This window comes from Epargyreus clarus, unplaced genomic scaffold (assembly GCF_041222505.1).
Source record: "Epargyreus clarus isolate Ecla_fem2 unplaced genomic scaffold, WU_Ecla_fem_2.2 ptg000010l, whole genome shotgun sequence".
Lineage (NCBI taxonomy): Eukaryota > Metazoa > Arthropoda > Insecta > Lepidoptera > Hesperiidae > Epargyreus > Epargyreus clarus.
In genome coordinates, this window is record NW_027332218.1 from 3,949,147 (window position 1) to 3,977,073 (window position 27,927).

The 27,927-nt window shown below is 35.8% G+C and overlaps 1 protein-coding gene across 1 annotated transcript in view; it reads right to left on the reverse strand.

Moving 5' to 3' along the window:
* The window catches only part of Gcy (receptor type guanylyl cyclase), a 144,529-nt gene that overhangs the window by 12,525 nt on the left and 104,077 nt on the right, over positions 1-27,927 (reverse strand). The window contains exons 9-17 of the mRNA XM_073077129.1: positions 14,254-14,392; positions 10,674-10,755; positions 7,617-7,740; positions 6,200-6,526; positions 2,724-2,883; positions 2,069-2,227; positions 1,488-1,653; positions 726-875; positions 89-281 (exon numbers count right to left, since the gene is read on the reverse strand). Coding sequence (XP_072933230.1) covers positions 89-281; positions 726-875; positions 1,488-1,653; positions 2,069-2,227; positions 2,724-2,883; positions 6,200-6,526; positions 7,617-7,740; positions 10,674-10,755; positions 14,254-14,392 — 1,500 coding nt within the window. The remainder of the gene's footprint in view (positions 1-88; positions 282-725; positions 876-1,487; positions 1,654-2,068; positions 2,228-2,723; positions 2,884-6,199; positions 6,527-7,616; positions 7,741-10,673; positions 10,756-14,253; positions 14,393-27,927) is intronic.

The following is a 27,927-nucleotide window of genomic DNA, read 5'->3' on the forward strand; positions in this document are numbered from 1 at the left end:
TAATAAATTATGTGAATAAAAGTCAAATTGTCATTATTTTTAATTAATAATTAAATGATTACTCTAAAAAAGGAAAAATACCACTCACCTTATAAACATCGTAATTCCCCACAATGGAATCGAAGCAAGTATACAAGTCATTGAGTAGATCGACGACTTGCATCGGCGTAGAGGAAGCGGAGAGAGCCGTGAAGCCAACGATATCGGAAAAGTAGATAGTGACCTGCTCGAAGGTCTCGGCTACTACGGATTGACCGTGGATAAGTTGGGAAGCTACAGACCTGGTTAAAAAAATAGGGAAAATTAAAATCGTGGAGAGAAAAGTTACAATGTGGAAAATACTAAATATGCTATTATTAGGTGTTACATTATTGATTGTATTAGAAAAAATACAGGTTATTAAACCTAATATTGATTTAAAATAAGTTATTGTGCGAATCATAATTATAAATGGATGGATAAATCATTGTTATTATTACAAATGCTTTTAATTAAGTAGAAGTAGAAAACTCTAGAACCAAAATTTAAATTAAATACCAGATTTGAACGTGAAAAAAATATTTTAACGCATATATTTCGTTTAATACAAGAATTCCAACAGTTCGATTAGAATTATTGACGAAATAATTAAATCAAATAATAAATACAATATAGCCGGATAAAAATCCTATTTTAAATTAATTAACACTAAATATAATTAGATGAGATATCTTTTATATACTTACTTAGGTAATAATTGATACAGAAGTTCTTCACACTTTTTCTTCTCTTCTAAATAGTCTTGTGTTCTTTCACTAACTAATGATTCTAAATTATTAGCGTACTGCTCCATACGAGAGAGCAAATTATCCAATATATTACTACTTTCTTGAGTCCTGTTAAAAGAGAAATAAAGTTTTATGATTTAAAAACAAAAATTAATCAACTATAAGAATATATAAAAGTTAAAGTCAGCAGCAAAAACAATAGATAAGAAATTAAACCTGTATAATATAGCAAGCAATTTAAATCTGATGTTATTTTCAAAGCTAATGGCCAAACATATGACATGAGAAAGTATAAAAAAGAAATATTTGTAATGAAAAACAATATTGTAGAAAAACAAAACGAAATGAACGTAGACATAGAAAATAGTATTGTTGGATCTACAAATAAATATTAAGGATAAGTTAGAAAAGCTTCGTTGGTACGTTTGAACGTGATAAAAAAACCTTAAGTACACGTGAAAACAAAAAATTACATTACTAACTCCCGTATGAAAAGCTGGACTGCAATTTCATAATTTACGCCCGTTATTGATATTCAATCTATCCAATTTTTTGCTTCCAAAGACATTTGACAATTCTTGTCCATTATAAATTATAATAATATCGTTGGTGTAATTATTGGTAGATTGAATTTTAATAACAGATGTTTATGTCAGAATGGTTTAATACGTAAAGCAAAGGTTAGTAAAGAACCCATCACACAGTATGTACAAGCATTACTTGTTGAGGCGTCGTATAGCGCCCTTCAGATGGGCGAAGTCCGGCCGCTCCGTGGGGTCTTCGGCCCAACAGCGCCGCATCAGCTCCGTCGCGTCATCTACCTCACAGGAGCGGTGGTGTGAGGTATTGGGTCGGAGACCACTTGTTATTATTGCTTCTATTATCTCTGTTGGGGATTTTGATGAAAAAATTGGTTTGAAAATTATGATGATACAATGAAAACTTCTTTTTGAAAATTGCGATTACATATTATGACGAAAATTTCATTGTGAAAGCTTCTTTTTGTGAAAAGAACTTATTTTTTGCCTGCAACCTTCGTTGAAGATAAAAATAATTTTGGACTTATTTCTTTTTGAAAAGTTAGCTTATTTAAATGTAATAATTTAAATTCAGGTTTATATTAATTCAAGTTTTAGTGAAAATATTATAGTATCCTAAGTATATCTTATTCAAATACAATTAAAACTTTATCAAACTGAGATTAATTTAATAAATCTTTATTAAGTAGATAAGACGATAGACTGATGAATTTAGGGCTGAATAATAAGAACTCATTGAAATACTAAAGAAAGGTACAGTACCTTTAGGCGACATATCAACTCCTGGCCCTAACCAGAAGGCGCCCTGCCGGTTGACGATCTCATGCATGATGATAGCAAAGGAGTACACGTCGCCCTTCTGAGTACCTTCCGGAGGTGGTTCAGGCATACGCAATAGTTCAGGAGACGTCCATAAAAGACCTAAGTAAGAGAGTAGTAGTTAAAATAGAAAAGAAATAATATAAATAAGAATGTCATGTAAATAAATAAATGAATGAAAAAATAAAGGAAAGTGACATAAACAACGAATAAAATCGTTTATATTTTTTTTAATGATATTATGAGGAAAAGAGATGATGAAAATTAATAAGTACAAAAATATTGACGGTATAAGTAAATTATTTTTTAAGGTAACAAAAATGTGTTGACCTAAGAATGATATTTTTCAATTTCCATTCATAATACCTACATGCCAATTAGATGTAATTTTTTGAAAAAGAAAATTGTCCTTTTCGAATATTAAGTATACAATTAAGTTCGAAAGCAAGCTATTTGCAGGGTAGTTGCCGTCCAGATACACGAAAACGATTCTTCTTTTTGAAAAATACATCCCAAAGATTATACGAAACAAAGTCATTTCCTGATATATTGGCCAACATATTAAAATAGTATCCGTTTGTGTCTGAAAATCACTTACGCGTCCAATAGCTATGAGCTCTAGAGTCCTTCTCTGAAGTCCTCAGCGCGTGCAGACCAAAGTCGGTTATCTTCAACACGAAGCGAGAATCCACCACACAATTGCTCGATTTCAACGCACCATGAGATCTGATGTCAGTACCATGAAGATAGTGCATACCCTGTCAAATAATTTTGAGTTTTTATCCACTCTTTATCTTTATCTTTATCTTTATCTTCTACCTCTTTATATAATATACTAACATTCAGTCCAACTTATGGTAAATGGCTACTGCTAATTTATAATCAACCCCTGATGAGATTACAGTCTTAAATTAAGTCGGCTTCAGATGCTTTGCTATCTTTGACGGCTAAGTTGGAATGCTTTGGAAAATGTGTATTCTATGTGTAATTTTGTATAGACATACAGCACTTACAATGTTTTTAGTAATATATTTTCTTCATACTACTACCAAATCGTTATTACCTATGCTAAGATTATCATCTTCTAAATTAGAATACAGCGGTGCAGGTTTTCATATGCCAAAAACTTATAGAAATAAGCTAAACCTGTTGAAAGTTCGTAAAATAAATTAACTATACATTGAGTCAACGTAATTTTAAATTTTGAAACAAATGCGAAACCTATTTAACAATGACGTTCATTTCATTAATGAGGAGTATTGGATTGAAGATCAATTTAAAATCCCAGAAATTACATTCGCTCTGAACGATAACATTTAATTTCCTTTCGAATGATTGCACTGACAGATTTAACAAAGAGTGCATAATGACATGCACGAATCATTCGCTTATTGAAGCCGTAAATAAGACGAATGAAAACAAATTTATAAAACAATTGGATGTACTCAGTAATTTCACTGTGCCAATATATTATTAAGATTCAATTCATTTATTTTCTGGTTTTACTTGCGAGAGAAGAAGTTATTTTTTTTAGTGTATGCATGTTTCTTTGGTAAGCGTGCATACAGGTACGCATGGATCAATACTCAATATTAGACCATCATTATTGGAAAGTAGAAAGGAGAAATTAATTATCACTTGCTAAACGGTGAAGGAAAACATCGTGAGGAAACCTGCATACCTGAGAGATTTATAAAAATTTCAAAGGTATCTACCAATACGCACTTGGCCAGCGCGGTGGACTATGGCCTAATACTTCTCATTATGAGAGGAGACCCGTGCCCAGCAGTGGGACAGTAGTGGGTTGTTGATGATGATTGGAAAGTAGGATTAGATAAGTAAAAAAATATATTTGAATTACGTAATAACTACAAAATTGATGATATAGTCATCTTGGCAGACTCGCTGAGGGACCTCAGTAAAATGCTAGGAGACCTCAACAGTGCCTCACAACGGGTGGGTCTTAAGATGAACATGGACAAGACGAAAATCATGTCCAATGTCCATGTCACACCCGTACCGGTAGTTGTTGATGGCACTCCTCTCGAAGTTGTCGACGAGTACAATTACCTGGGACAAACGATCCGGATGGGTAAGTCCAACTTTGAGAGGGAGGTCACTCGAAGAATCCAACTCGGCTGGGCTGCGTTCGGGAAATTACGGAGCATCTTCTCGTCCAAAATTCCTCAGTGCCTGAAGTCGAAACTATTCGAGCAATGTGTGTTGCCAGTGATGACCTACGGCGCCGAAACGTGGTCCTTTACCGTAGGCCTCGTTCGAAAGCTCAGAGTCGCTCAGCGTGCTATGGAGAGAGCTATGCTTGGTATTTCGCTACGAGACATGATTCGTAATGATGAAATCCGTAGACGAACTAAGCTTACCGACATAGCTCTCAAAATTAGCAGGCTGAAGTGGCAATGGGCTGGCCACATCGCTCGGAGGACCGATAACCGATGGGGAAGAAAGGTCCTCGAGTGGCGACCACGCGGAGGCAAAAGGAGTTCAGGCCGCCCCCCGACCAGGTGGACCGACGACCTGAAGAAGACGGCGGGAAACCGCTGGATTCAAAGGGCACGGGACCGGTTGGAGTGGCGCCAATTAGGGGAGGCCTATGTCCAGCAGTGGACCTCAAAAGGCTGATGGATGGAATAACTACAAAATTACTATAAAAATCCCGATTGCTTAAAAATAGAGGCTATGTCACTCCCATAATTTTGGCGAATCCAACGACTTTTCATGTGCTTAAATCCGTCAAGCCGTTTGGGCTGCTGATCGTGTCAAAGAATGAGACATACATAGGCTCTAAAAACATCACCATCCTTATTCGGATAAAAGAAAGATTCAATATTATTTTATATAAAGAGAAAGCACCAAATATATTATAGCACCACCACATAATAACCGCAGATATGATGAAATCCTACAAAGTACTGCGCACCTTCAAATTTCATACAGCGGTAAAGAGGTAAAGTTTTCCAAGGTTTCCATCTACTTAAAGTCTTCAAGTCGTATCAAGTTTGTGGATTCGGTGCAGGAAATCAGTTCCCCCAACTTCCAAGTAACTTTATTATATCTTAACTTACAAATTTATTCGTAATGGAATTGTAAGTTTAAATTAAGTAGATTTACTTAGTAAGACTAACACTGATAGATAGTGAACTGTGTAAACCGTTTAGTTTAAAGCGTAATATTTTCCTTAGGTTTTTTTTTGTAGCTTACATAAGCACTAAAAGATATGATTATTGTAAATTCTTCCTCTGAGGGGCAAATGCTAAAGCAATAAAAAAGCTTAGGCCTTATAAGATTTTTTTATAATATATGTAGGAGTAGCAGACGAGCATGCAATCCACCTGATGGTAAATGGCTACTGCCGCCCTTCTGTAATCAAATCCAAATAGGATTAGATGCCACCAGAGATCGGCCACAGATGCGCTGCTACCCCTGAGAACTAAGCTGGAACGCCTCGGAAAAGTATGTCTCCCTTACCACACACCCTTTAAACCAGAACACAGCAGCTCTTAACACTACTGTTAATATGCGGAAATAGGTAAAATAGAAATTATTATGAGATGATCGCGAGGATTTAAAAAATTATGTTATTTATAAAAAAAATATGAGTCTTGCTACCTACTTTCGAAATTAATAAGCCTATTTGAAAGAAACAGAAACTACAAAACCTCATTAATTATTTGCAGAAAAATGTTTTCAATAACCAAGCCTATAATTCCTCGGGGAAACGGCATATTACTTCATAATTTGCCGGGAAAGTAAATAGCGTGAATCTTTGAATTCTCTCCGCGAGAATCTGATTAATTCATTTTCTAATAACAAGAAGAGTTGTGCTCATCAAGATCGAATCTACATAATTATCATTTTATTATTATTATTTAATTTAATTTGACATCGGTCTGACGCGCAAAGGGTTCCAGGTTCGATCCCTGGTCAGACAGATGACATATTAGATATCTATTCTGGGTCTGGGTGTTTGTGTATTTGCCTTTGTGTGTGTTCATGTCATCTACGACACGGAATCCTAGTGTGGAGCTGTGAGTGTAAAAAACTTTAGGTACTTACCCTGACAATATCGTGCATCAAGCTAACTTTGAACATCCAGTCAAGTTTGATGGTATCGTTCTCCAAAATATCTTGCAAGGAGCCCTTCGGACAATATTCAGTTAGGAGACAGCAGTGTGGCGGGTCCACACACGCTCCGTAGAACCTCGCGAGGTGATCGTGCTCTAAATCTTTCATCTTCTTAAGTTCTAGAAGGAGAGGTCTGGTGAGGTCTATGCGCTGTTTGTCCATCTTCTTTATGGCTACTCTACAACCTTTGTAGAAGCCGCACGGTGCGTACACTTGTCTGTCGCCAGCGAGAGATGTTGCTTCATCGGAATATGCCGTCTACGAAAAAAAAGGTTTTTTTATATAATAACAGGGAATGAAGTCCATTTGGTGGTGAGCTGCTATTGCGCTATAGAATACCTGTAATCAACCCCGGATAAGATTTGAGTCTTACCTGAGATCACAGATGCGTCTCCCTTGAGGACTTAGTGTAAGATAAGTATGTCTCCTTTGTCACATGCTTCAAAGCGGATTACAACAATACTTAACGCTGCTGTTAGTAGGTAGAAATACATGTGGCTGTGGAGCCTCCGAAGTCGAAACAAAAAGAGTTTTACCACTTTTGTAATTTCCACATCTGATTTTCATACTCCGCTTTGAAGAATTCCAGGCATTTTCACACAGTTATGAAGAAAAACGCCCACCAAAGGGATAGAGAGACGAGATTAAGTATTAAAAATAACCCTTACAAGTATACATCAAAACTAAAATTAATATACGTAACATATATTACGTTACGCGGTCGGTAAAGATCTCGATATATATTACACCTACCTATCACAAAACTTCCTGAAGTTGCTAATAATTGTGAACATACGCTACCAACTTGTGTTGCACTGTTAACTTGTACATTGACGAGTTGAGTAGCATTTATAAGCAGGAGAATAAGTAGTTCTTTAGAATTATAGCTAATCTATTTATACGATTGGAGTAGAAAAGAGCTCGCAATCCACCTGTTATTAGTGGTGGTTATTATCTTCCATGGATATCTGTAACTTACTTCATATAGAATAAGATCGACCTGTCGATCACAGATGCTTTGCAACTCCTGAGGCATAAGATGATCGCCTCTTATATTAGTTTCCCGGTAGAAATAGGTGTAGTGATGGTACCACCCTAGTAAAATTCAACAAGTTCTACAACCTTCCGCAATTCCTTTTAATTCGAAAGTTAGCTCTTAGTGGTTAGTTTAATTTGGTTAAAGAACTCATTTGGATTTGATAACTCGATTGCATCTATTGATACAGTCGTCCATCAATCTTTTAATGCATATATCATCCACTTACTACGTGTAACAAAATTGTTGGTACCATTTTCGATTTTTCAATATCTACAATCAGAAAAATTATAAATAAATCATGTCACTTACCCCGGAGCTGTACCGTCTTGCTAGAGAGTGTATGCTGCCTCGTAACCTTCCACCTGGCAGAAGAACGTCACTCCAGCTGACTCGCCAGGTCATCATAGCAATCTCCGCTTCTAGCTTATAATGCCTGTGAAAATCATCAGTATTAATATTATATTCCGCACAGCTTGTTTTTTGTATGGTACTGAAGTACGAGCATGCAGTCCACCTGATGGCATGTGGCTACTGCCGCCCATGATCAGCTGTAATTACCCCAAATAAGATTATAAGTGGCTGCCGTCATTTGGCAGCTGTAATTACCCCAAATAAGATTAGAGTCCTACCTGAGGTTGATAACAAATGTGTTGCTACTTCTGAGAACTAAGTTGGAACGGTTCGGATAAGTATGTCTTTGTAGATCGTAACCGATTGAAATTAAGCATGAGACAATTTTAGTACATAAAAAAATATTATGAATGAGTTTTTAAAATTTCTGCTCAGACTACTATAATTAATAAATAAAAAACGGTTACTAAGAGAATATGTAAAAGAGTCGTATTTATAACAGATCTACTAGGAGATATTATTAAAAACAATACGAGTGAAAATAATACAAAATTTTCTTTAAATTAACAAACCAATATTAAACGAACTAATCAGTATAACAGAATCATAACATGAAACGACACTAAATAATATATTTGCAAACACCAAATGAATACATTTCAATTACGTAGGTACACGTGTATATAGTTTGACATAAGAGTATTCAATTCGTAGTCACATACAATATAATGAAAGCAATTTCGACATCAGAAATCACATTTAGATAATTCTATTTCCATACTCAATTCGTGTAGAAATGGCACGTCATTGTTTGTGCGATATTTTTGTATATAAAATAGGAGGAGCAGACGAGCATGCAGTGCACCTGATGGTAAGTGGCTACTGCCGCCCATAAATGTCTGTAATCAAACCTAAAATAGGATTAGGTTGGGCACAGATGTGCCGTTACCCCTGAGGACTAAGCTGGAATGCCTCAGTAAAGTATGTCTCCCTGACCCCTTCAAACCATAACACAGCAACGCTTAACAGTTTTTTTTATAATATAGGAGTAGCAGACGAGCATGCAGTTCACCTGATGGTAAGTGGCTACTGCCGCCCATGGACATCTGTAATCAACCCCAGATAGGACCAGAAATTCCTACCTGAGGTCAGCAACAGATGCGCCGCTACCCCTGAGGACTAAGCTGGAACGCCTCGGAAAAGTATGTCTCCCTTACCCCTTCAAAACGGAACACAGCAGCGCTTAACACTGCTGTTATTAGGCAGAAATAGGTGTAGCGGTGGTGCCGCCGGAGTCGAACAAAGGGTGGAGTCGAACCCAAAAGAGTAGGTGGTTGAACCTCAAGTGGAACCACAAAACCACACTAAACTTCGAAGGTGGTAGAACCCTTTGTGGTTCGACTCCGGCAGCACCAGCGACGTTGCTGTGTTCCATTTTGAAGGGAGACATACTTTTCCGAGGCGTTCCAACTTAGTCCTCAGGGGTAGCGGCGCATCTGTGGCCGGCCTCAGGTAGGACTATCTAACCCTATCTGGGGATGATTACAGATGTCCATGGTTGGCAGTAGCCACTTACCATCAGGTGGACAGCATGCTCGTATGCTACTCTTATATTATATAAACAAAAAAAAACCTGACCTAAGCTGACACGTTCATAGGATTTTAAGATTACAAGTGCAAATTATGCTTCAATATTTTTTGTGTCTCTTTTTTTATTCTGAGACTGACACTTATCTATGTTTGAGATATGTTTTTCATCTCCGACTGTCTTTTGCCTAAAATTTATCCCATCATGATAGTTTGAAGGGCTTTTTAAGCCTCTTAGTAGTTGCGGATGAAACTCAGATATGAGATTTTTCTTCTTTAAAAGATTTCAATCTTCTATTTTACTTATGCAAGCGGTGTGCCAAGTTTAAGATGAACTATGTAGGTACCTATTATCTTATTTATGAAAACAAGTTCTTTTTAACTAATTTTTGTAATATGGTTGGCAAAAGAACATACATTTTGAAAGGACCACTGGACGAATTTTAGACGCATTTTGGAACACAATATTATTAATAGTAATTACATATTACAAATGATTTATTATCTGTTTAAAATATTTTATGTATTTACGACTGAGTTATCAGATGTTTTCAAATCTACTATATATTTTACACATGACGTGCCTTAGAACATCTTAAAAAAATGTATAGGATTCTCATTTGAATTTTATTTTTCTTTTTGTCATTATTTTCTTTAATTTGTATTTTTATTATGTTATCTTGTGTACAGTAAGCCAAATACTCGTGCTTTTGGTCAATTGTTTCTATATAGCTTTCCCGTCAAATAACATTTACACCGCAAACATATAAAAATCGAATAGGCTCTGAATAAATATGCGGCACATTGAGCCTCTATCACAGGTTAGAGAGCTTTTATGTGTCCCTTCGAAGCACTCCCGACATTAGTTATACAAATACTGTTTTATTTACTATTTTTATTATTGGCCTAGTCTCTTCTCTGGAGATTGTCAAACACACGAAATTAGCAATCTCAAGCAATGTTTGCCTACCAATATTAGAAGCTAGATAATTATTCCCTAGATAAATTGTAATAAGGCCTTTGTATTTTTGTCATTTTCAAAAATAATGCTACAGAAAATATTGACTGTCCATTTTCTGGTCTGCGACAGGCCATAGCTGAAATAATCATTTGATTCTAAACGAACATTATCACGGAATTAAAATATTAAAATATTATGTAGGTACTTATGATATACGGTTTCAATTTCTATCTATGTATATGGTCTAAGATCCCGATATAAGACGACCTTCACCGAGCTGCTTAATAGATGAAACCTTTTTTATATGAAATTAAATATGTCAAAAAAAAATTCAGGTGAAGGTCGTCTTATATCGGGATCTTCTACCAATATTTCTGATATTTTGACCCAGTTGGATCGTGGTCACGAGAAATCTTAAAACTAAAAAGTAAAGAAAACTTAGTAAAATTAGGAACAACAGAACTTACCTATATATAAATACTGATAGAATTGCAAGTATCACCACAACGGAACTGAGTATTATACTCAAAATGGCGTACACCGGGAGAGCTGAAACAAAATGAAATGTTAATTATTATGATCATTTTAATAATAAGTTCAAATGTTGGTGTAACGGTGGAACTTGCGTAAGAATTAAATGTATAAATAAAATAAGATTGTAGCATTACATATAACCCCTATTAATAAAGATTGTACCAACTTGATTAAAAAAGTCGGACTTTCTATTCAGCTTTCGCCCGTTTACTCTAATATGTAAGCCAAAAACATTGTAAACAAAGTCGGACATATCTTTTTATTATACTGATATTCATGTTCAACTTTTTATTTCACATAGTATTTCCTTGAACCCAAAATATTGTCTAACATCTAAAAGAAGTGTCAACCTCAATTACATTAGGAGACCTATAAAATTCTTAATACTATTAAAAAAATTGCTACGGACGGACATAATGTACAAAGGATTTATATCAAATTGATACTATATCACTTAATTATAAAATGTTCCACTAATCAACATAAACGACCAATGTTATATTCGCATACAAAAATAAAGCAACGGTCGCTGAAGTTAAGTGGAACACGGTTCGTAATTATCCCTGAAAATATCGTATTTAACCAAAATAAAACACGATCTTTGCAAATACCCTTACAGCTATTTACACAAGGATTCGATGAGCCAAAATTGCTTTACGTTATACAAAATAAACACTGAAATAACGTAAATATTAACGCTGCTATTTGCAAGCTCTTTGATCGGGAATTTATGGTCATTTAAACCGGGAATATCGTTGTTTTCGGGAACTCGGGATTAAAAAACGCCAAATTTACAAATAACAGAGATTATTTATTTAACCTTTGCCATGTTTTTATTTTGAATGAATGTGAAGTATTCATTAAAAACAGTGACACACAACATAATACAGTTCAGCGAAGCCTAGTGGTTAAGAAACTAGGCCTCTTGATCGAGAGGTCCGAGGTTCAAATCCCAGGCGCACCCCTGATTTTTTTAAAGTTATGTGCATATTATATTTTTTTTATCACTTGCTTAAACAGTAATAGGTTGATGATGATGATGATTCAGTAAAATTATATATATTTTACTGAATCATCATCATCATTTTAAAAGGTAGTGGTCGTATAATTTGACCGAGTTTAACGGTATCCCGTTACGTCTATTTTTTAGTTTTAGAAAATTGTAGTCTACCTGTAAGAGGCAAGTGCTACATGTGGACAACTGTAATCCACCCCAGATTAGATAAGATGCCTACCTAAGGTCGGCCACAGATGTTTTAAGAACTAATTGGAAACGCCTAACGCCTAACGCACAATAAGTGTGTTTTCCTTACCAAACATTTCAAACCAGAATATGGGTGTTAGTCAGAATTCTAATATCTTTGAAGGTGGTAGAACCCTTTGTGGTTCGACTCCGGCGGCACCACCGCCACACCTATTTCTACCTAATAACAGCAGTGTTAGGCGCTGCTGTGTTCCGGTTTGAAGGGTGTGGTAAGGGAGAGACTTTTCCGAGGCGTTCCAGCTTAGTCCTCAGGGGTAGCGGCGCATCTGTGGCCGACCTCAGGTAGGAATATCTAATCCTATCTGGGGTTGATTACAGATGTCCATGGGCGGCAGTAGTCACTTACCATCAGGTGGACTGCATGCTCGTCTGCTACTCTCATATTATAAAAAAAAAAAAAAAACTAATTTAAAATTTTTATTCAAATGTTAAAACGACAAATACTCTTAGCTATTATTTTCATACCAATTTACAGAACAAAGTGAAATCTTTTTAAGATAAGACCCTATTTATTCGGAGGAAGCTCTTAAAAGATTTTACGGAAATACGTGATATGTCTACAAAGCGTAAGATTATGGTATGAGATTGTCTTTTGTTTAATTTTCTTTTCTTCCATTTCATGCTTCTTTCCTTTTGATTCCTTTTAATAGTCAACCGAGTTCTGCTATTCAACGTTCTTTGAAAGTAATGGAAAAACATTTTAAAGGTTTCTCCGTTTAAATTGAATGAAGAATTTATTTTAAACACGTAGCGGCTTATGATTTTAAACGAGCAATATTTAAAAGCGCCGTTCGAATATAAATGCTTAAGTTTCTTGAATGTTAACCAATGCAATATTATAAATAGGGCCTTTTGGTTCGACTCCGGTGGCAACCGCCGCACCTATTTCTGCCTAATAATAACTAAGTAAGGGAGACATACGTTTGCGAGGCATTCCAGCTTAGTCCTCAGGCGTAGCGGCACATCTGAGACCGATCTCAGGTACGAATATTTAATCCTATCTGGGGTTGATTACTGATGTCCATGGGCGGCAGTAGCCACTTACCATCAGGTAGACTACAAGCTTGTCTACTACTCCTATATTATAAAAAAATATAGAAGCTCCTGTAGCTCGACTGGTGATATCTGCCTTATAATACCAGTAGCGGTTTTGTGTTTTGATTTATGGTAAGGATAAGTCACCTACATAAGGCATTTTAACTTAGTTCTTAGTTGTAACAACGCATCTGTTACCTCTGAAGTAGATTATCTTATTTGGAATTGACTATAACAGACGCTTAGTATGTCGGTACCTAATTGTTGAATATTGAAAAAAAAAACATTTCAACAACAGGACAAATAAAAATATCGTATTTCGTGTTTTATATATAAAGTGCAATAAAAACCGTTCAGTCGTAGAAAAAGATTTACGAATACACTTGAAGACCGGAATTTTATAAGTAAAGATGGGTGTTAGTAGATAAAACCCGTGAATACATACAATTTAGATGAACTAAGGGATTTAGAAGACCGTGATAAGAGCGGAGGCTATATCTTTTAGCGTTCATTAAGCGTTTTAACATTTTTTATCAGCGATTAGGGGACCCTAATGAAATTATAAAAACCGTTTTTATAACCACCAAATTTTTTATAGGTATAAAATGTAATACTTCTATTACTTTTTATTTGTCTTTCTGTCTATTACTGCTTTATGTCCTTTAATTTGTCATATAACATTACTTCTCAGAATTTGATCCTTATAAGCGACACTATCAGATAGTGGAATAATATAGAGGGTGTATTTTTTTTCAAAATGAACTCGTTCGATTCCCGGCTAAGGAAATAGATATTTTCAATAACTGATGATGCAGTTTTAGTTTTTATCAAAATCGGCCTCGTAGCTCATTTCAGCATTTTTCGCTAATCCTTATATTTTCGGATTTGGCCCTGAAGGCCCGTTTGAAAAATTCACCCTGTATATGAGACACTTTCAAATTGTGTACTGGCAATCAATTCGGAAATATTAATTCCATTTAAAAATATCCCAAAATATTTGGACTATTATGTAACCTTTAAATTATCTACCGCGTTATTAACTCCTGTTAATTTGAGCTTACATATACCTAAAAGTTCACCTTGAGAAATATAACATGAAAATTATTCATAAAAACCTTTATTCTTTTATTAACCTAAAAAACTGTACAACGATAAAGAAGCCGTGTAACATGTAAGACATTCCACGTTTTAAAAATTTAAACGTTTAAACTCACAGTTGTCAGGACACAGCGAGCCGTCAAAGCCACACAGGGGGGTGTCGGGCGGCGGGGTCTCGCGCCCGCCCGCCCAGTGGATCGGCCTGTGCTCCACGAACTGAAGCGACGAGTTCGCGGCCACGTATGTTGCTACCACCTGTAAGAGACGGCTGTTAGAACTTTGCGAGATATTTTTATAGCTTTTATTAACTTGCGAGGGCCTGTTATTGACAATAAATTTATCCAATTTTTAACTTTCTACACTCACAGCCCACACTATGATTCCCTGGTGGGTGCTATGGACACACACAAAGACAATTGCACAAAGAACTAGACCTAGGACAGAAATTTAAATTCATCATTCAGATATTTGTCTTGCCCAGAATCGAACCCGGAACCCTTTGTTCATCAGGTCGGTGTGGTGACCGCCATACGGGTCGTCAAAGATCGAAAAAATTTAGTTATAAAGACGTCATCTTTGATATATAAATTTTTTCGTAATAGTAAAACGTCTAGTATAAAGAAATTGTCAAAGTCGAACTTTGGTAACAAAACATTAGATAGATTGATTGAATAACGGGCATACGTCGATAACTAAAGGTCATTTTTTTTTATAAGATAGAAGTAAATGAGCATGCAGTGCACCTCACGGTAAGTTACTCGTGGACATTTGTAACCAAATTCATATAAAACAAAGATTCTTCACGCAATCACTGATGCGTTATCCCTAATGAGGGCTAAGACAACTCAAACATCCACATCCTTCCACCGTAAGGAAATAATTGCTTCATGCTAATAATGGGTGTTGCGAAGCTAATCCAGCTAATCCTATTATTTTTTTTCCGATATAAAAATAGGATTAAACTTTAAAATCCTTTACACTTAAGAACTCAATAACTTAAATGTTATTTTTATCACAAAGATTGTTTTTAACCGACTTCCCAAGGAAGAGAGAACCTTCAACTCTTCAGAATCAGAACTATGTCCAACTCTATTTTTCTTTTTTTTTTGCGGAGAAATCCATTTATTTGAATTAATTTTTATTTTGTAGCGACATAGTAGTCGGCAAATTGTATGACTAAACAACTTCAGAGCGGACTAGCGTTTTGCCGTGGATTAGAAACCTATAATTACAATAAAATCAGATTGAACTCTAACGGGATTGGCCTAATCACAAACACTTAAGGACTAAATGACATAAGTGTTATTTTTATCACAAATATTATTTTTATTATTATTTTATCAACGTCTATTTTCGTTTTATTGTGCAAAATAATCATCTCAAGAGGCGTTTAGCTGCGTATGGGGAAATCTAAGAGACTTTGAATTCACATATGGGAAAGTCCGTTAAAAGGAAACCCATGTCAAACCCCTAATCATATTACGGAAGTTATTTTTGGCTTCTTTCCTTTCACTCAAGCATTCCATTGTATTCTATGGTGATAGGACCCTTCGTGCGACGGCGAAGGTACCGCGGTCACACCTATTTCTGTAACTGTTTTATAAAATGAGCTTCTAAACCTATAATTATTTTTTTGTCTTAATACACAAATACCCAGAACAGTAATCTATATGTCTAAATAAAATATATGTTTTGTTGTGGATTGAACCTGAAACTCTCTCTATGTTTTGGAAGATGATACTGACACACAAGGCGCTTCAACTTTGTGTTGAGGGGTAGCGAAGCATCCGTGATCAATTATGGATAGGGATCCATTACCAGCAAAATAATCCGGATTTAAAAACTAAAATAATAAGTATATAATTTTTGGGGTTCCGTATCCAAAGGGTAAAAACTGCACCCTATTACTAAGCCTCCGCTGTCTGTCCGTCCGTCACAGGGCTCTATTTTAACCGTAATAGATTGGCAATATTCCGCTGTCTCTCCGTCTATTATACAGCTCTATTTGAACCGCAATAGATAGACAATAGAATTTTTTTGGAAGCCTACGGAGACGATTACAATTGTCAGTAACAATATTCTATCTTTATTCTATGATCACATCGGATTATAACGGTTTAAGACGTTTAACAAGATACGTGTGTATTCTTAAATGAACTAATAATGTACTATACAAGTGAAAGGAGTACTTCTACTTTTACAAAAGCCTTGTAGCTAGAGCTAAGGGTATAGGGTTCATGACAATGCTTTATACACCCACATAGTGTAGTAGCAGTATTAGATAAAATAAAAACATGAAGGAAATCTGAACTTAAAATGTTTGTCTCCAGTATTTGGAATGCTTAATGTGCCAACTTATGTTTTAAAAATTGCATGTTTGCTAGCTTGTATGTTTTAAAAGTCATCATGTAGTTTTAGTTTTTATAATAAGCGGCCTCGTAACTCCATTCAGCATTTTCACTAGTTTTTATAGTTTTGGTTTTAGCCACCCAGACATACTTGAAAAATTATCCCTTACTTACTAAAGAATTATTATAAGAACTAAAACTCGACTGTTTCAAATATACCTACAATTCTCCCACACTTTAAACAAATGCAAAGACATCTTATATGTTTAAATTATCTAGCCATTTCGACTGCAGGGCGTGCCAAAGAACGAGACAATTTTGAAGGTGGTAGAACCCTTTGTAGTTCGACTCCGGCGGCACCACCGCCACACCTATTTCTGCCTAATAACTGCAGTGTTAAGCGCTGCTGTGTTCTGGTTTGAATGGTGTGGTAAGGGAGACATACATTTCTGAGGCGTTCCAGCTTAACCAACCAACCTCAGGAAGGAATATCTAATCCTATCTGGGGTCGATTACAAATGTCCATGGGCGGCAGTAGCCACTTACAATCAGGTGGACTGCATGCTCGTCTACTGCTCCTTTATTACAAAGAAAAAGACAAAATACAAACGCTTAAAAACATTACCGTCCACAGTCATATAAAAAAGAGAAATAAGTACCTACTAAAATCCAATTCTTACATCTTTCTTTTATTTGAACGAAATAATAAATCTCACAAATTGAAACACCATTTCAATCTGAAATTTAATTTGGTCTAAAGTAAAGTAATTCATTAAAGCTTACGTCAAACGGCCATTTCTCCTTTATGCCCACCGTTACTTAAACTTGGACCCTTGGGATGTTTAAACTAGTTTTACAACCAGTTATAACTAGTTACTACCAGTTATTATGGTGATAGTCTAGTAAACTTGGCTGTATTGAAGTTAGCTTGGTAACTAAATTTTGGCTACCTTAACTAACTTAAATTTTGGCTACCAAATTGTATTAAGAGCTTCGAATAACGGATTTTCGAAGTTAGTGCGTCGTTGTCAAACCTCTACTGTCACCCGGGCACGGGTCTCCTCTCGAAATGATAGACAGGCCATAGTCCACCGCGCTAGCCAAGTGATAATTGGTAGACTTCTCATACCGTTGACAACTTTTTTTTAAAGATTAGCTATGCAAGTGTCCTCACGGTGTTTTCATTCACCGTTTAAGCAAGTGATAATTATTTTCTAATAAATTTGAAAGAACGGAGGGAGAGACTGAGGTTTTAACCTCAGACGATAATAAGAGGCCGAGTTTCAACCACTAAGCTATCTCTGCTTATCTAGCGCACATAACTACGTAAATTGTAATAATTTCTTGCTTTACTATTGATGTGAGCTTAAAATATGAGGAAATAGGAAATAGACTCCAGCCTCGTTTGCTACTACAATTCATAGAAAAGGAACGAGTACCAAAAATAAATCTGTGTTTTCAGTAAGTACTCGCATTGTCTATGTATTGTGTATGTAAAATTAGGGCTGCCAACTACCCAATAATATTTATTATTACTATATTTCGGGTTCACTTACCATAAGTCTTGTAGTGTTAATGAGAGTTTATCAATAAATACTCGTATATCGAAATTCGTAATGTAAAAAGTAAACAAAATATATTTTCTTGTTGTATCTATAAGAATTAAAATTATATCATTACTTTTAAAGAAATCCCTAGCAGGCAATCGAGCGAGTTCATTTTGACAAAAAAATCGAATGATTCAGGTTTAGTTCTTATCAAAATCGACCTTGTAACTCCTTTCAAAATCCTACAGTTTCGGATATGACCTCGAAGGCCCACTTGAAAAATTCACTCTGTATATTATTTTTGTAACTTATTCCGCAAAAACTCGATAATCATCTGATAAACGTTGTCAACCCTAATGAAGACCGTGACAAACTCCCTTAATCCGGGATAAGCAATATCATCCCCTTAATGACGTCATTCGACGAAACCGTAGCGCTAATAGGCCACCTTGCTAAGAGGAAAAGGGTATTTACATCATTATACCACCCTAAACATCGTTACCGGGCCCTTGTATGTGATATCCTTAAAATACTTATTACAGTTACGCTTGTTATAGAAAATTATAGCAAATTAACAAATGAGATTAATTAGATTATGTGTTAAGAAAATGGTAGAACTCTTTGTGGTTCAACTCCGGCGGCATCACCGCCGTACCTACTTCTGCCTAATAACAGCAGTGTTAAGCGCTGATGTATACTGGTTTGAAGGGTGTGGTAAGGGAGACTTTACCAAGGCGTTCCAGCTTAGTCCTTAGGGATAGCGGCGCATCTGTTGCTGACGGCTAAAAAATATGTCTCCCTTGATACATTCTTCAAAGTAGAACACAGCAGCACTTAACATTGTTGTTATTACGCAGAATTAGCTTTGGCGGTGGTACCTTCAAAGTAGAACTAACAGTGCCACCATTTTCATAACGTGACCAATTTAAAACGCCTTGTATACGTATGTGACACTCTTTATAAACCAGGACAGTAGTGCTTAATAATTTAGTTCCCATAGAAATTTCTAAAATAATCCGCAGTCGATCCACAATTAACTCCTCTTTTGAAATATGTATCAAAATTAATACATTTCAATATTAATACGACTATGTAACTCGCATAAACACGCATTTATAGGAGTAGGTACGATGATTAAAATATGTACTCTGGTCTACTACGACGTATCTTATGACAGATGAAACATGTGCTGAATATAAATGGAACATGTGCAAATTACACTACTTGTAATATACTTGCATAAGGAATGATATACACGAGACGATAGTATATGAATAAGGAGCAATATTTAATTCGTTTTCAAAAATAATGAATATATTTGTACTGGTATGATACCAGGATATTATAAAAGGTGACAATCATGATGATGTGATGTGATCTGTTATAATGCTTAAGACGATAATCTACATATGAAAGATGTTTACAAAACTTTAATAGCGTGAGGCTCGTGTGGCTTCATCTGTTTTCAGGTTTCGACATGTGTCAACACTTGTTTTCTTATTGACGAATTGGAACACATTAATCGAAAAATATATAAGCTCTATCAAGTAAAGAAAATTATTGTATTTCGATCACGTCACAAGTACAGTCCAACTGACTATCCAAGAAAAGATCATGGGGAAAGAAATGTAGGTGGAAGTCAGCACTTGAGATTAAAAACCCCAAGGGTTTAACTACAACATCACTTCACATTTCAGAGCTGTAGATTTTGAAATAATGTTGTCTAGAGTTTTCTGAAAAGAAGGATGTATCTGACCCTCAAAAATAAGAATTAATCTTCAAAAATAAGGACTTCCCTTAAATTTCCTAATAAGAAAAAAATATCAGAATCCTCAAAAATAAAGACATAAATTAAGAAGAAGAGTTTATGAGACTCCTCAAAATAACAGGATCGCGACTGGCCAAATCACACACGATTAATACAAAGTGTACACCGTACATTACAATAATAAACATTTTACAATGTATGCAGGTCAGCTGCAAGGCACGTTGCAGATATTGACATTGTATTTTGATTATATCGTAATTGGTTATTCAGAAGCCATATGCCAAGAAGCATAGCATGCATGTAGATAATCTAATTTGATACAGCGGCTGTCTCTAACTGTCAAACTCCGTCCACCTGCATTCATGTAACTTGCGCTTAAGATACAAAATTCAAATTTAACCAATTTTTGTTTTGGAAAAATAAAATAGCAATGATTGATTGTCACTTCCTTCTACAGTCAAATAGTATTGAAGTCCTTCCCTAAGGTCTATCGCAGGTGCGTACCCATGAGACTTCTATGGACTGAGTTGTAAAAAAACAGTATATGTATATACGAGGCAAAATACGTATAACAGTGGTGCTGACACTAAAACTAAGAACACACCCTTTTTTAAAATCCCATAGTATGTAAAAATGGGATCCTATTACTGAGTCTTCGCTACCTGTGGGTCCATAGGTCACTAGTGAACTGTAATATATTGACGATAGATATTTTACAGTGTGTATTACCTTTTTTTTTTTTTTTTTTTTTTTTTTTTTTTTTTTTTTTTTTTTTTTTTTTTTCTCTCGAGGGGGAAACCTTCAAAAGGTACCCGACGACGTGGGAGCGACGCCGGGTTATGTGGGATTTTTACCGCACTAAAACCCCCCCGGTGGCCGTCCTCAACGCTTGTTGGAGAACTCCGGGATCTCCGACGGAACACAACCGGAGCCCTCCAAGCGCGATGCCCCGATCGGGCTCTACCCTGGAGGAGCAGTTTTCGCTTCTCCCACACCATGTAGTGTTTACGACGGTATGCGACCACACATACCGCCGTCCTTCCCGGGGTCGCTAGCTGGACGGTTCGAGCTCCCACTCTTGCCGCCCGCAACCCCGGAAGCCCCCTTTTAGTCGCCTCCTACGACAGGCAGGGGATACCGTAGCCCTATTCTAGTCCCGGAACTACAGGGACAACAGTGTGTATTACCTACTAACGCCACCATAACATTAAATACCAAAACCTAAAAATACGAGAGGATCCCCACACGCCGTTTTTTTTGGTTTATCTATTCACAAAGTACATAATTCCACAGCTGTTATACCAACAAATACGAGAATAAGTGTTAAATATTTAATCGTGGTACGGAACCCTCTATATGCAATTTCGTCTTGCCCTTCGCCGATTGTCTATATGGTAATGTCTAGAAAAAATACATAATACTAAACATAAGATACTGTTACGATTTTACTGCAAATCAAATATAGATAGAGTATCGAAACGACGTAGTAAAAGTAACGTACAAATACGATATTATTCCGTTATTTGAATACGTGAACGAGTAAATAAGGGTATTGTCACTAACAACACTGAATAACATTCAGATAGTTGTAATGTTATAATAATAACAAATGTGTCTAAGATAAAGATTGTGTAGGGGCAACTGTCAAGAACTTGGGAAACTAAGGGGACACAAAGCACGTAGGGGTACCGACACATTAAATTGACATAGACCAGCAGTCGCTATATCATGCTGAAGCGATAGGGGTTTGGGGTTTGATTCCTGCCTAGACAGGCATTATAAAAAGATCTGTATCTTTCTGTGTCATTTTATGCATGCATACATGGAATCTTAGTGCGTGCATATTAGTGTAATGACGTAATTTAGCAGCAGCAATATAACCAATAACAGAACAAAAGTTGTAGACACAAACGCATAGAGTTAGCGCTTAACATTGCTATTGAGACAAGAGTAGGTGTGACGGTGATATCTCCTAAGCCGAACCACAAAATCTACGCTTTCACCTTATAATATTAAATTTAAAAACACTACACAATATAAAAGAAGGACAAGCATTTCCCGTTTGATTAGATTAGAACCCTTTGATTAGATTAGAACCGTAAGATTAGAACCCTGGAACAGTAAATAAAAAAATAAAAATCTCATCAACTGAACCAGAAATCTCGTATGAAATATTACTTCGGAGGACTTCTCGCAGCCTAGATAATACACCGGATCTCAGATGAAAAGAAATATACGGATCCGTTGTCCTTTATGTAGCCTTAAAACGGGAGCTGACAAAATTACTTTCGCGAATACCGTCCTTTGTAAAGGACGGAGATAATAAATTAGGCATTCTTGTGTGTTATATGGAATAATATATAAATATTTTTTCACTTTCTAGAAGAGGACAAATTACTAAAGGTTGCTTGTATGTTCTCTTATGAAATTGAAATAGCGAATGCTTATGCAATATTAACGTTTTTTTTAATTAAACCTATATGGTACCTGTATACCTCAGGAAAAACTTCATTCTATAACTTGTACGTTCGAGGCAATAACGTTCATGAAAACTGAATCGTAGAGTATCGCCACGAGTCCAGTGGGTGTATATGGAAGTTCATCTTTCGACGAGTGGCGCAAAGGAAGAAGGGTGACATAGGAATTAGGTCAAAGTTCCTCGGAACACCATTGTATAGTCTCATAATAAGTACTTACTGCCCAGAGACATCCACAATCAATCCTAAAAAGAATTGGAATCTTACCTGAAATGCTTATAAAGAGCTATCATTCAATAATAAACAAATATTGGTCCTTTGAGCCAGATAGATATTAATATGATATGTTAAATATTTTTAATATACATTCTGTCATGCAAGGTATGGAAGCGAACACAATGCTTCATTCATACGAGTTTATTAAACTTTTCCCAATATCAGACTCAATAAGAATTATACGCAGGAATATATATAGGTTCGTGATGCTAACAATAGGCCGTGTTCAATACAAATAAATAAAATGTTAATGTCTGTCTGTAATGATCAAATTGTAGTTTTATTAATTCTCTATTGAAATTTTTTCAACAGGTTTCAGTTATATTTAAATAGGTATTGATGCAACTTTGTGAAAATAGTACAATTACTTATGAGCTATACAATTTTCCATGGATGGCTACTATACCGACGAGGACAGTCCATATTCCACTATAATACCAATAAAAAAAATAGAATTCTTTATAAGCTTTTATTCTGTGTAAGTAGCACAATTGTAGACAAAATAAAATTATAACAAAAGAAAATTACACGTTACGTGAACACAAAAAATAAGTTCAATATTATTCTCTAGAATCCTCAGATAAAAAAGGCAAACAACGCCTACGGAACATTTCATTGAAACAAAATTTGCAATTGTGTGTCTGATCGAGAAGGTATGTTTGCGAATGTTACGAATCTGAACTTTCATCGTTGATTGGTTTTATGTGTGAAATCTGCTGTATTTACCTACGTTATATTTAAAAACACTGATAGGCATCTAATTTTCTTCAAAGGCGTAACATCTTTGATGGTGGTAGAACCGATTCGGTGTGGTTGTGGTTCGACTCCGGCGGCACCACCGCCACACCTATTTCTGCCTCATAACATCAGTGTTAGGCGCTGCTGTGTTCCGTTTTGAAGGGTGTGGTAAGGGAGACAGACTTTTCTGAGGCGTTCCAGCTTAGTCCACAGAGATAGCAGCGCATCTGTGGCCGACCTCAGGTAGGAATATCTAATCCTATCTGGGGTTGATTACCGATGTCCGTGGGCGGCAGTAGCCACTTACCATCAGGTGGACTGCATGCTCGTCTGCTACTCCTATATTATAAGAAATCCTATAACAACGCTACATATCCAAGAAATATTATTTACTGCAATTGAACTACGCACACATAAATGTACTTCCTTGCTTTACATTGTATGTGTGCGTGATTCCTAATTGGTATGAACAACAACGCAAATGAACAAAATTAGGCGAAGTCTATATTTTTAGTCTGAAGTAGAACCAAAACCAACAGCCCAAAGAAAACACGAAAAGTTCTAAGAAAAACATTCCTTATTAACGTCTCTATAACAATATCTTATGAACATGTTTTGTTTTTCGTAGGGCACAATTATACTGGATCTTTCAAATAATCGTTATTATTTTAACCTTGTTTTTCTAAGAAAAAAATCTTGAGGTTACAATATTAAAGATGTTGTCTTAACTTGCTACAATATTTGGAAATAACTTCAAAAATCCTATCTTTGTTTTATCTGATATATAATAAAACTGTTTTGATGCTAAATTTATGTGCATAAAATAATATATTTAGATCTTTATTATGCCTGTAAAATATAATTTATTATTGCATATTATATTAAAAAATTAAAAGTAAGTGCTCAGAAATGGTACTGCTGGCGCCATCTAGTGAGCGTCAGCCTACCAGTGCAAGATGCCTTAAAAGAAGTCGATGCGCCCGCCGTTGGCACCTTAAAAATGTTCTTCACTACCGACAGTTATAATATACGTCTCCTAATACTTTGTAATTCGATTTCATAATAGTAATACACGCAAAAAAGTCGAAAATACGTTTCTTTTGAGTAAATAAACCTGAATCCCCGCATACTAAACAGTAACAAATGAGAATGCAGTCCACCTGATGGTAAGGACTTACTGCCTTACACGGACATCTGTAACCAACTCTATATAGAACAGGTTCTACTTAAAGGCGATCACAGATGCATTGCCTCCTAAGAATTTACATGATCGCCTCATATGTAACTTATCTGGCATCTACACTCCAATGAAACGTAAGAACTGCTTCACACTAGGTAATAGTTTTTAAGGTGGTATAACCCTCTGTGGTTCGACTCTTGCGGCACCACCGCCACGCCTATTTCTGCCTAATAACTGCTGTAAGCGCTGCTGTGTTTCTGATTTGAAGGGTGTACCAAGGGAGACATATTTATCCCGCATTCCAGCTTAGTCCTCAAGGGTAGCGGCTCATTTGTAGCCGACTTCAGGTAGGAATCCAATCTTATCTGGAGTTGAGAAAGTCCATGGGCGGCAGAAGCTACTTACAATCAGGTGGACTGCACGCGTGTCTGCTACTCTTATTTTAAATATATATAAAAATCAATTTCTGTTCGTTAGTCTCGCTAAAACTCGAGAACGGCTGGACCGATTTGGCTAATTTTAGTTTAAAATAATTTGTGGAAGTCCAGGGAAGTTTAAACGGTGAGTAAATATGAAATATATTTCATAAATAGATTCTGAGGCGGTACAAAGTTTGTCGGGTCAGCTGGTTTTAAATAAAAAAGTATTTCCCCGGGCAAACAATACTTGTTTTACCGTTCAGAACTTGAAATTCATCAAAAACCCAACCGAATATCATAACCGTTCTAATAAGGAACACTTCAAAGTAACGACGAATACTTAATTAAAACGGGAGTTTTTTAAGGCATAAATTTGTATGCCTAGGAAGCTCGCCACTAAACGTTAATGATCGGTAATTTCTTCAAAGTTATTTGCCTAATTAGTTACGTGTTTATACCTAAGTGTTATTAGCTCGGTCTTTACTTTTTATTACTCCTAGAAAATGCTATGTTATTATGGCGTAATAAAGTTTGATGATGTAAAAGAAGAAAAAGTGAAACGGTAATAAAATGTTACTCAGAAATCGTTGTACTACCGTCCACCAAATTTATCCTCTTGTGTGATAAATAAAACTGAAAATAATTGTATAGTCCGCGCCAAACTGGTAGTCCGCTCTGAAGTTGTAGCGAGCAGATGTAGTCATACAATTTACTATGGTGACGCGATTCATTTCTATATTCAGAGCGGACTAGCAGTTTTATGCAGACTATAATTAAATTTCGGCACCACAGACATACCTATTTCTGTCTTATAACAAGTCTTAAGCGCTGTTGTGTTCTGGTTATAAAAGTGTGGTAAGGGCGCTTTTGAACTTAGTCATCAAGAGCACCTAATGTAATACGCCCGCGGTCGATCTCAGGTAGGATTCTCAACTGATCTGGGTTTGAACACAGGCCACAGTGGTAGACTGCATTCTATTTTTTTACTTCTATTTCACTAAGAAAAAAATCTTAACAAACAATTTATGCAGTGCGGATGATAAATGTCAAATTGAATAAAAAAAAAACAACTTAAATACGTACCGAATATCTATAAAAGAATTTCCCTGAATCAGTGATTCATATGAAACATGCCTTCCGTTCGCGTCAATCGTCACAAAGGGATTCAAAAATCAAAAGTAGGAATGCAATATGATCTCATATTGCTGCCTCACTTTTTCAATTTGTGTTTTAGAATGCGACATTCATACGACTTCAGAAGTTATGAACTTTTGCTTCAGTTTTAGAGGTAAACAAAATAACAGTGAGCTAATATATGTTACACAAGAGACGTAAACAGATCTACAAACTTAAGCAGTTTGGGTCGCGGTCGGGTTGGATGGGTGACTATCAGTGGCTAAGCTTCAACCACGCTTTCGTGGTTCCGAAGACACGTTTGGCGGTCGGACCCTGTTGTAACTGTTGTTACTCTAAAGTTAATGGACCTCTTGAAAATCATTATACACAAGTTAGCCACTGATAGTCCGCGTAAAACTGCTAGTCCGCTCTGAAATGAATCGCGTCGCCATAGCAAAATGTATGACTACATCTGCTTGAAACAACTTCAGAACAGACTAGCAGTTTGGCGCGGACTATACCCTTTATCCTTCCAATAGTCCGAATTAGAAAAGTGGAGTTTTAGGCCTCGGCCAAAATAATATTAAGGCCAGGCCAAATGTCCATAAAATTTCACAAATCCCATTGAGTAACGGTAACAGAATAAACCAGTATATCATTGTTATACAAGTTACTAGTACCTTACAACTTCTACAGTTTATCTCGTGCCTACATCTCTAGAAATGTACGAAAGCGCTCGATATCGAACTAGACTGATATATAGCGATTGAAATTGATAGCCGTTCCTAGATATCGAGGACGTTTGTTATTCCAAAGTTTTATCGAATAGGTATCCCGTCTGAATAATATATTGTAAGTTTGGCTCAAGTATTTTATATATTATCAAGATAAATGTAGAAATTCTTTTTTTCTTTCTTTCCTAGAAAAAAATCGATATGTCAATATTTTTGCAGCGATTGAATTGCAGTTTTAAATAATTAATAAAGATTGTGGTATGGTATGGTTGAAGGTGATAGAAGCCTTTTTGGTTCTACTCCGGCGGCACCGCTGCCACACCTATTTCTGCCTAATAACAACAGTGTTAAGCATTGCTGTGTTTTGGTTTGAAGAGTGTGGTACGGAACATACTATTCCGAGTCGTCCCACTTTAGTTCTTAGGAGTAGTGGCGCATCTGTTGCCGACCTCAGGTAGGTATATCTTATCCGATCTGGGGAAGATCAGGTGGACTGCATGCTCGTCCTACTACTCTACTCCTTTATTATAAAAAAGTAGTAAACTTATAATGATGGTGGCTGCGGAGTCGCCATAAAAATAGATATTCAATAATAGAAATCTAATATTCCTAACTAAATTAATTCCCAACAAATCTGGATGATACTACGTAATCCTTCAATAAGTTCTTCATTCCATTATGGAAATATCCGATATTGGAATTTAGAATATTGAACAGAACAAAATGATACGAATTCTCCATTAGGCAAATTGTGTAAAAGTTTAGAACAATTTTAATGAGCTCGTGAAAATATTCCTACCTTTAAATTTTAAACAGGGGAACAAAAAGCTATTTAGTATAACAATTTTTACAGTAAAAGGTGTGGTTAATGCCAAAATTTCTATATTTTTTACTTTTCTACCTACTTACATCCAATTTTAGTATCACTATTTTATATATTTTTTACTTTTCTACCTACATACATCAAATTTTACTATCACTATTTAGTATATTTATACAGCGTGTCCCGTAAGTAATAAGATATATTTTTTTTATTATTGTAGTAAAAATCATTTACAAATTTCGCAAGCTCAATTACCTTAACCAGTTTTTTGAATAAAATTACGTATACCAATCTAGAAAATTGGTCTAAATTGTCATTTTTTTACAAACAAATGTACCAGGAAAAGATTTACCAAATTCCAGGC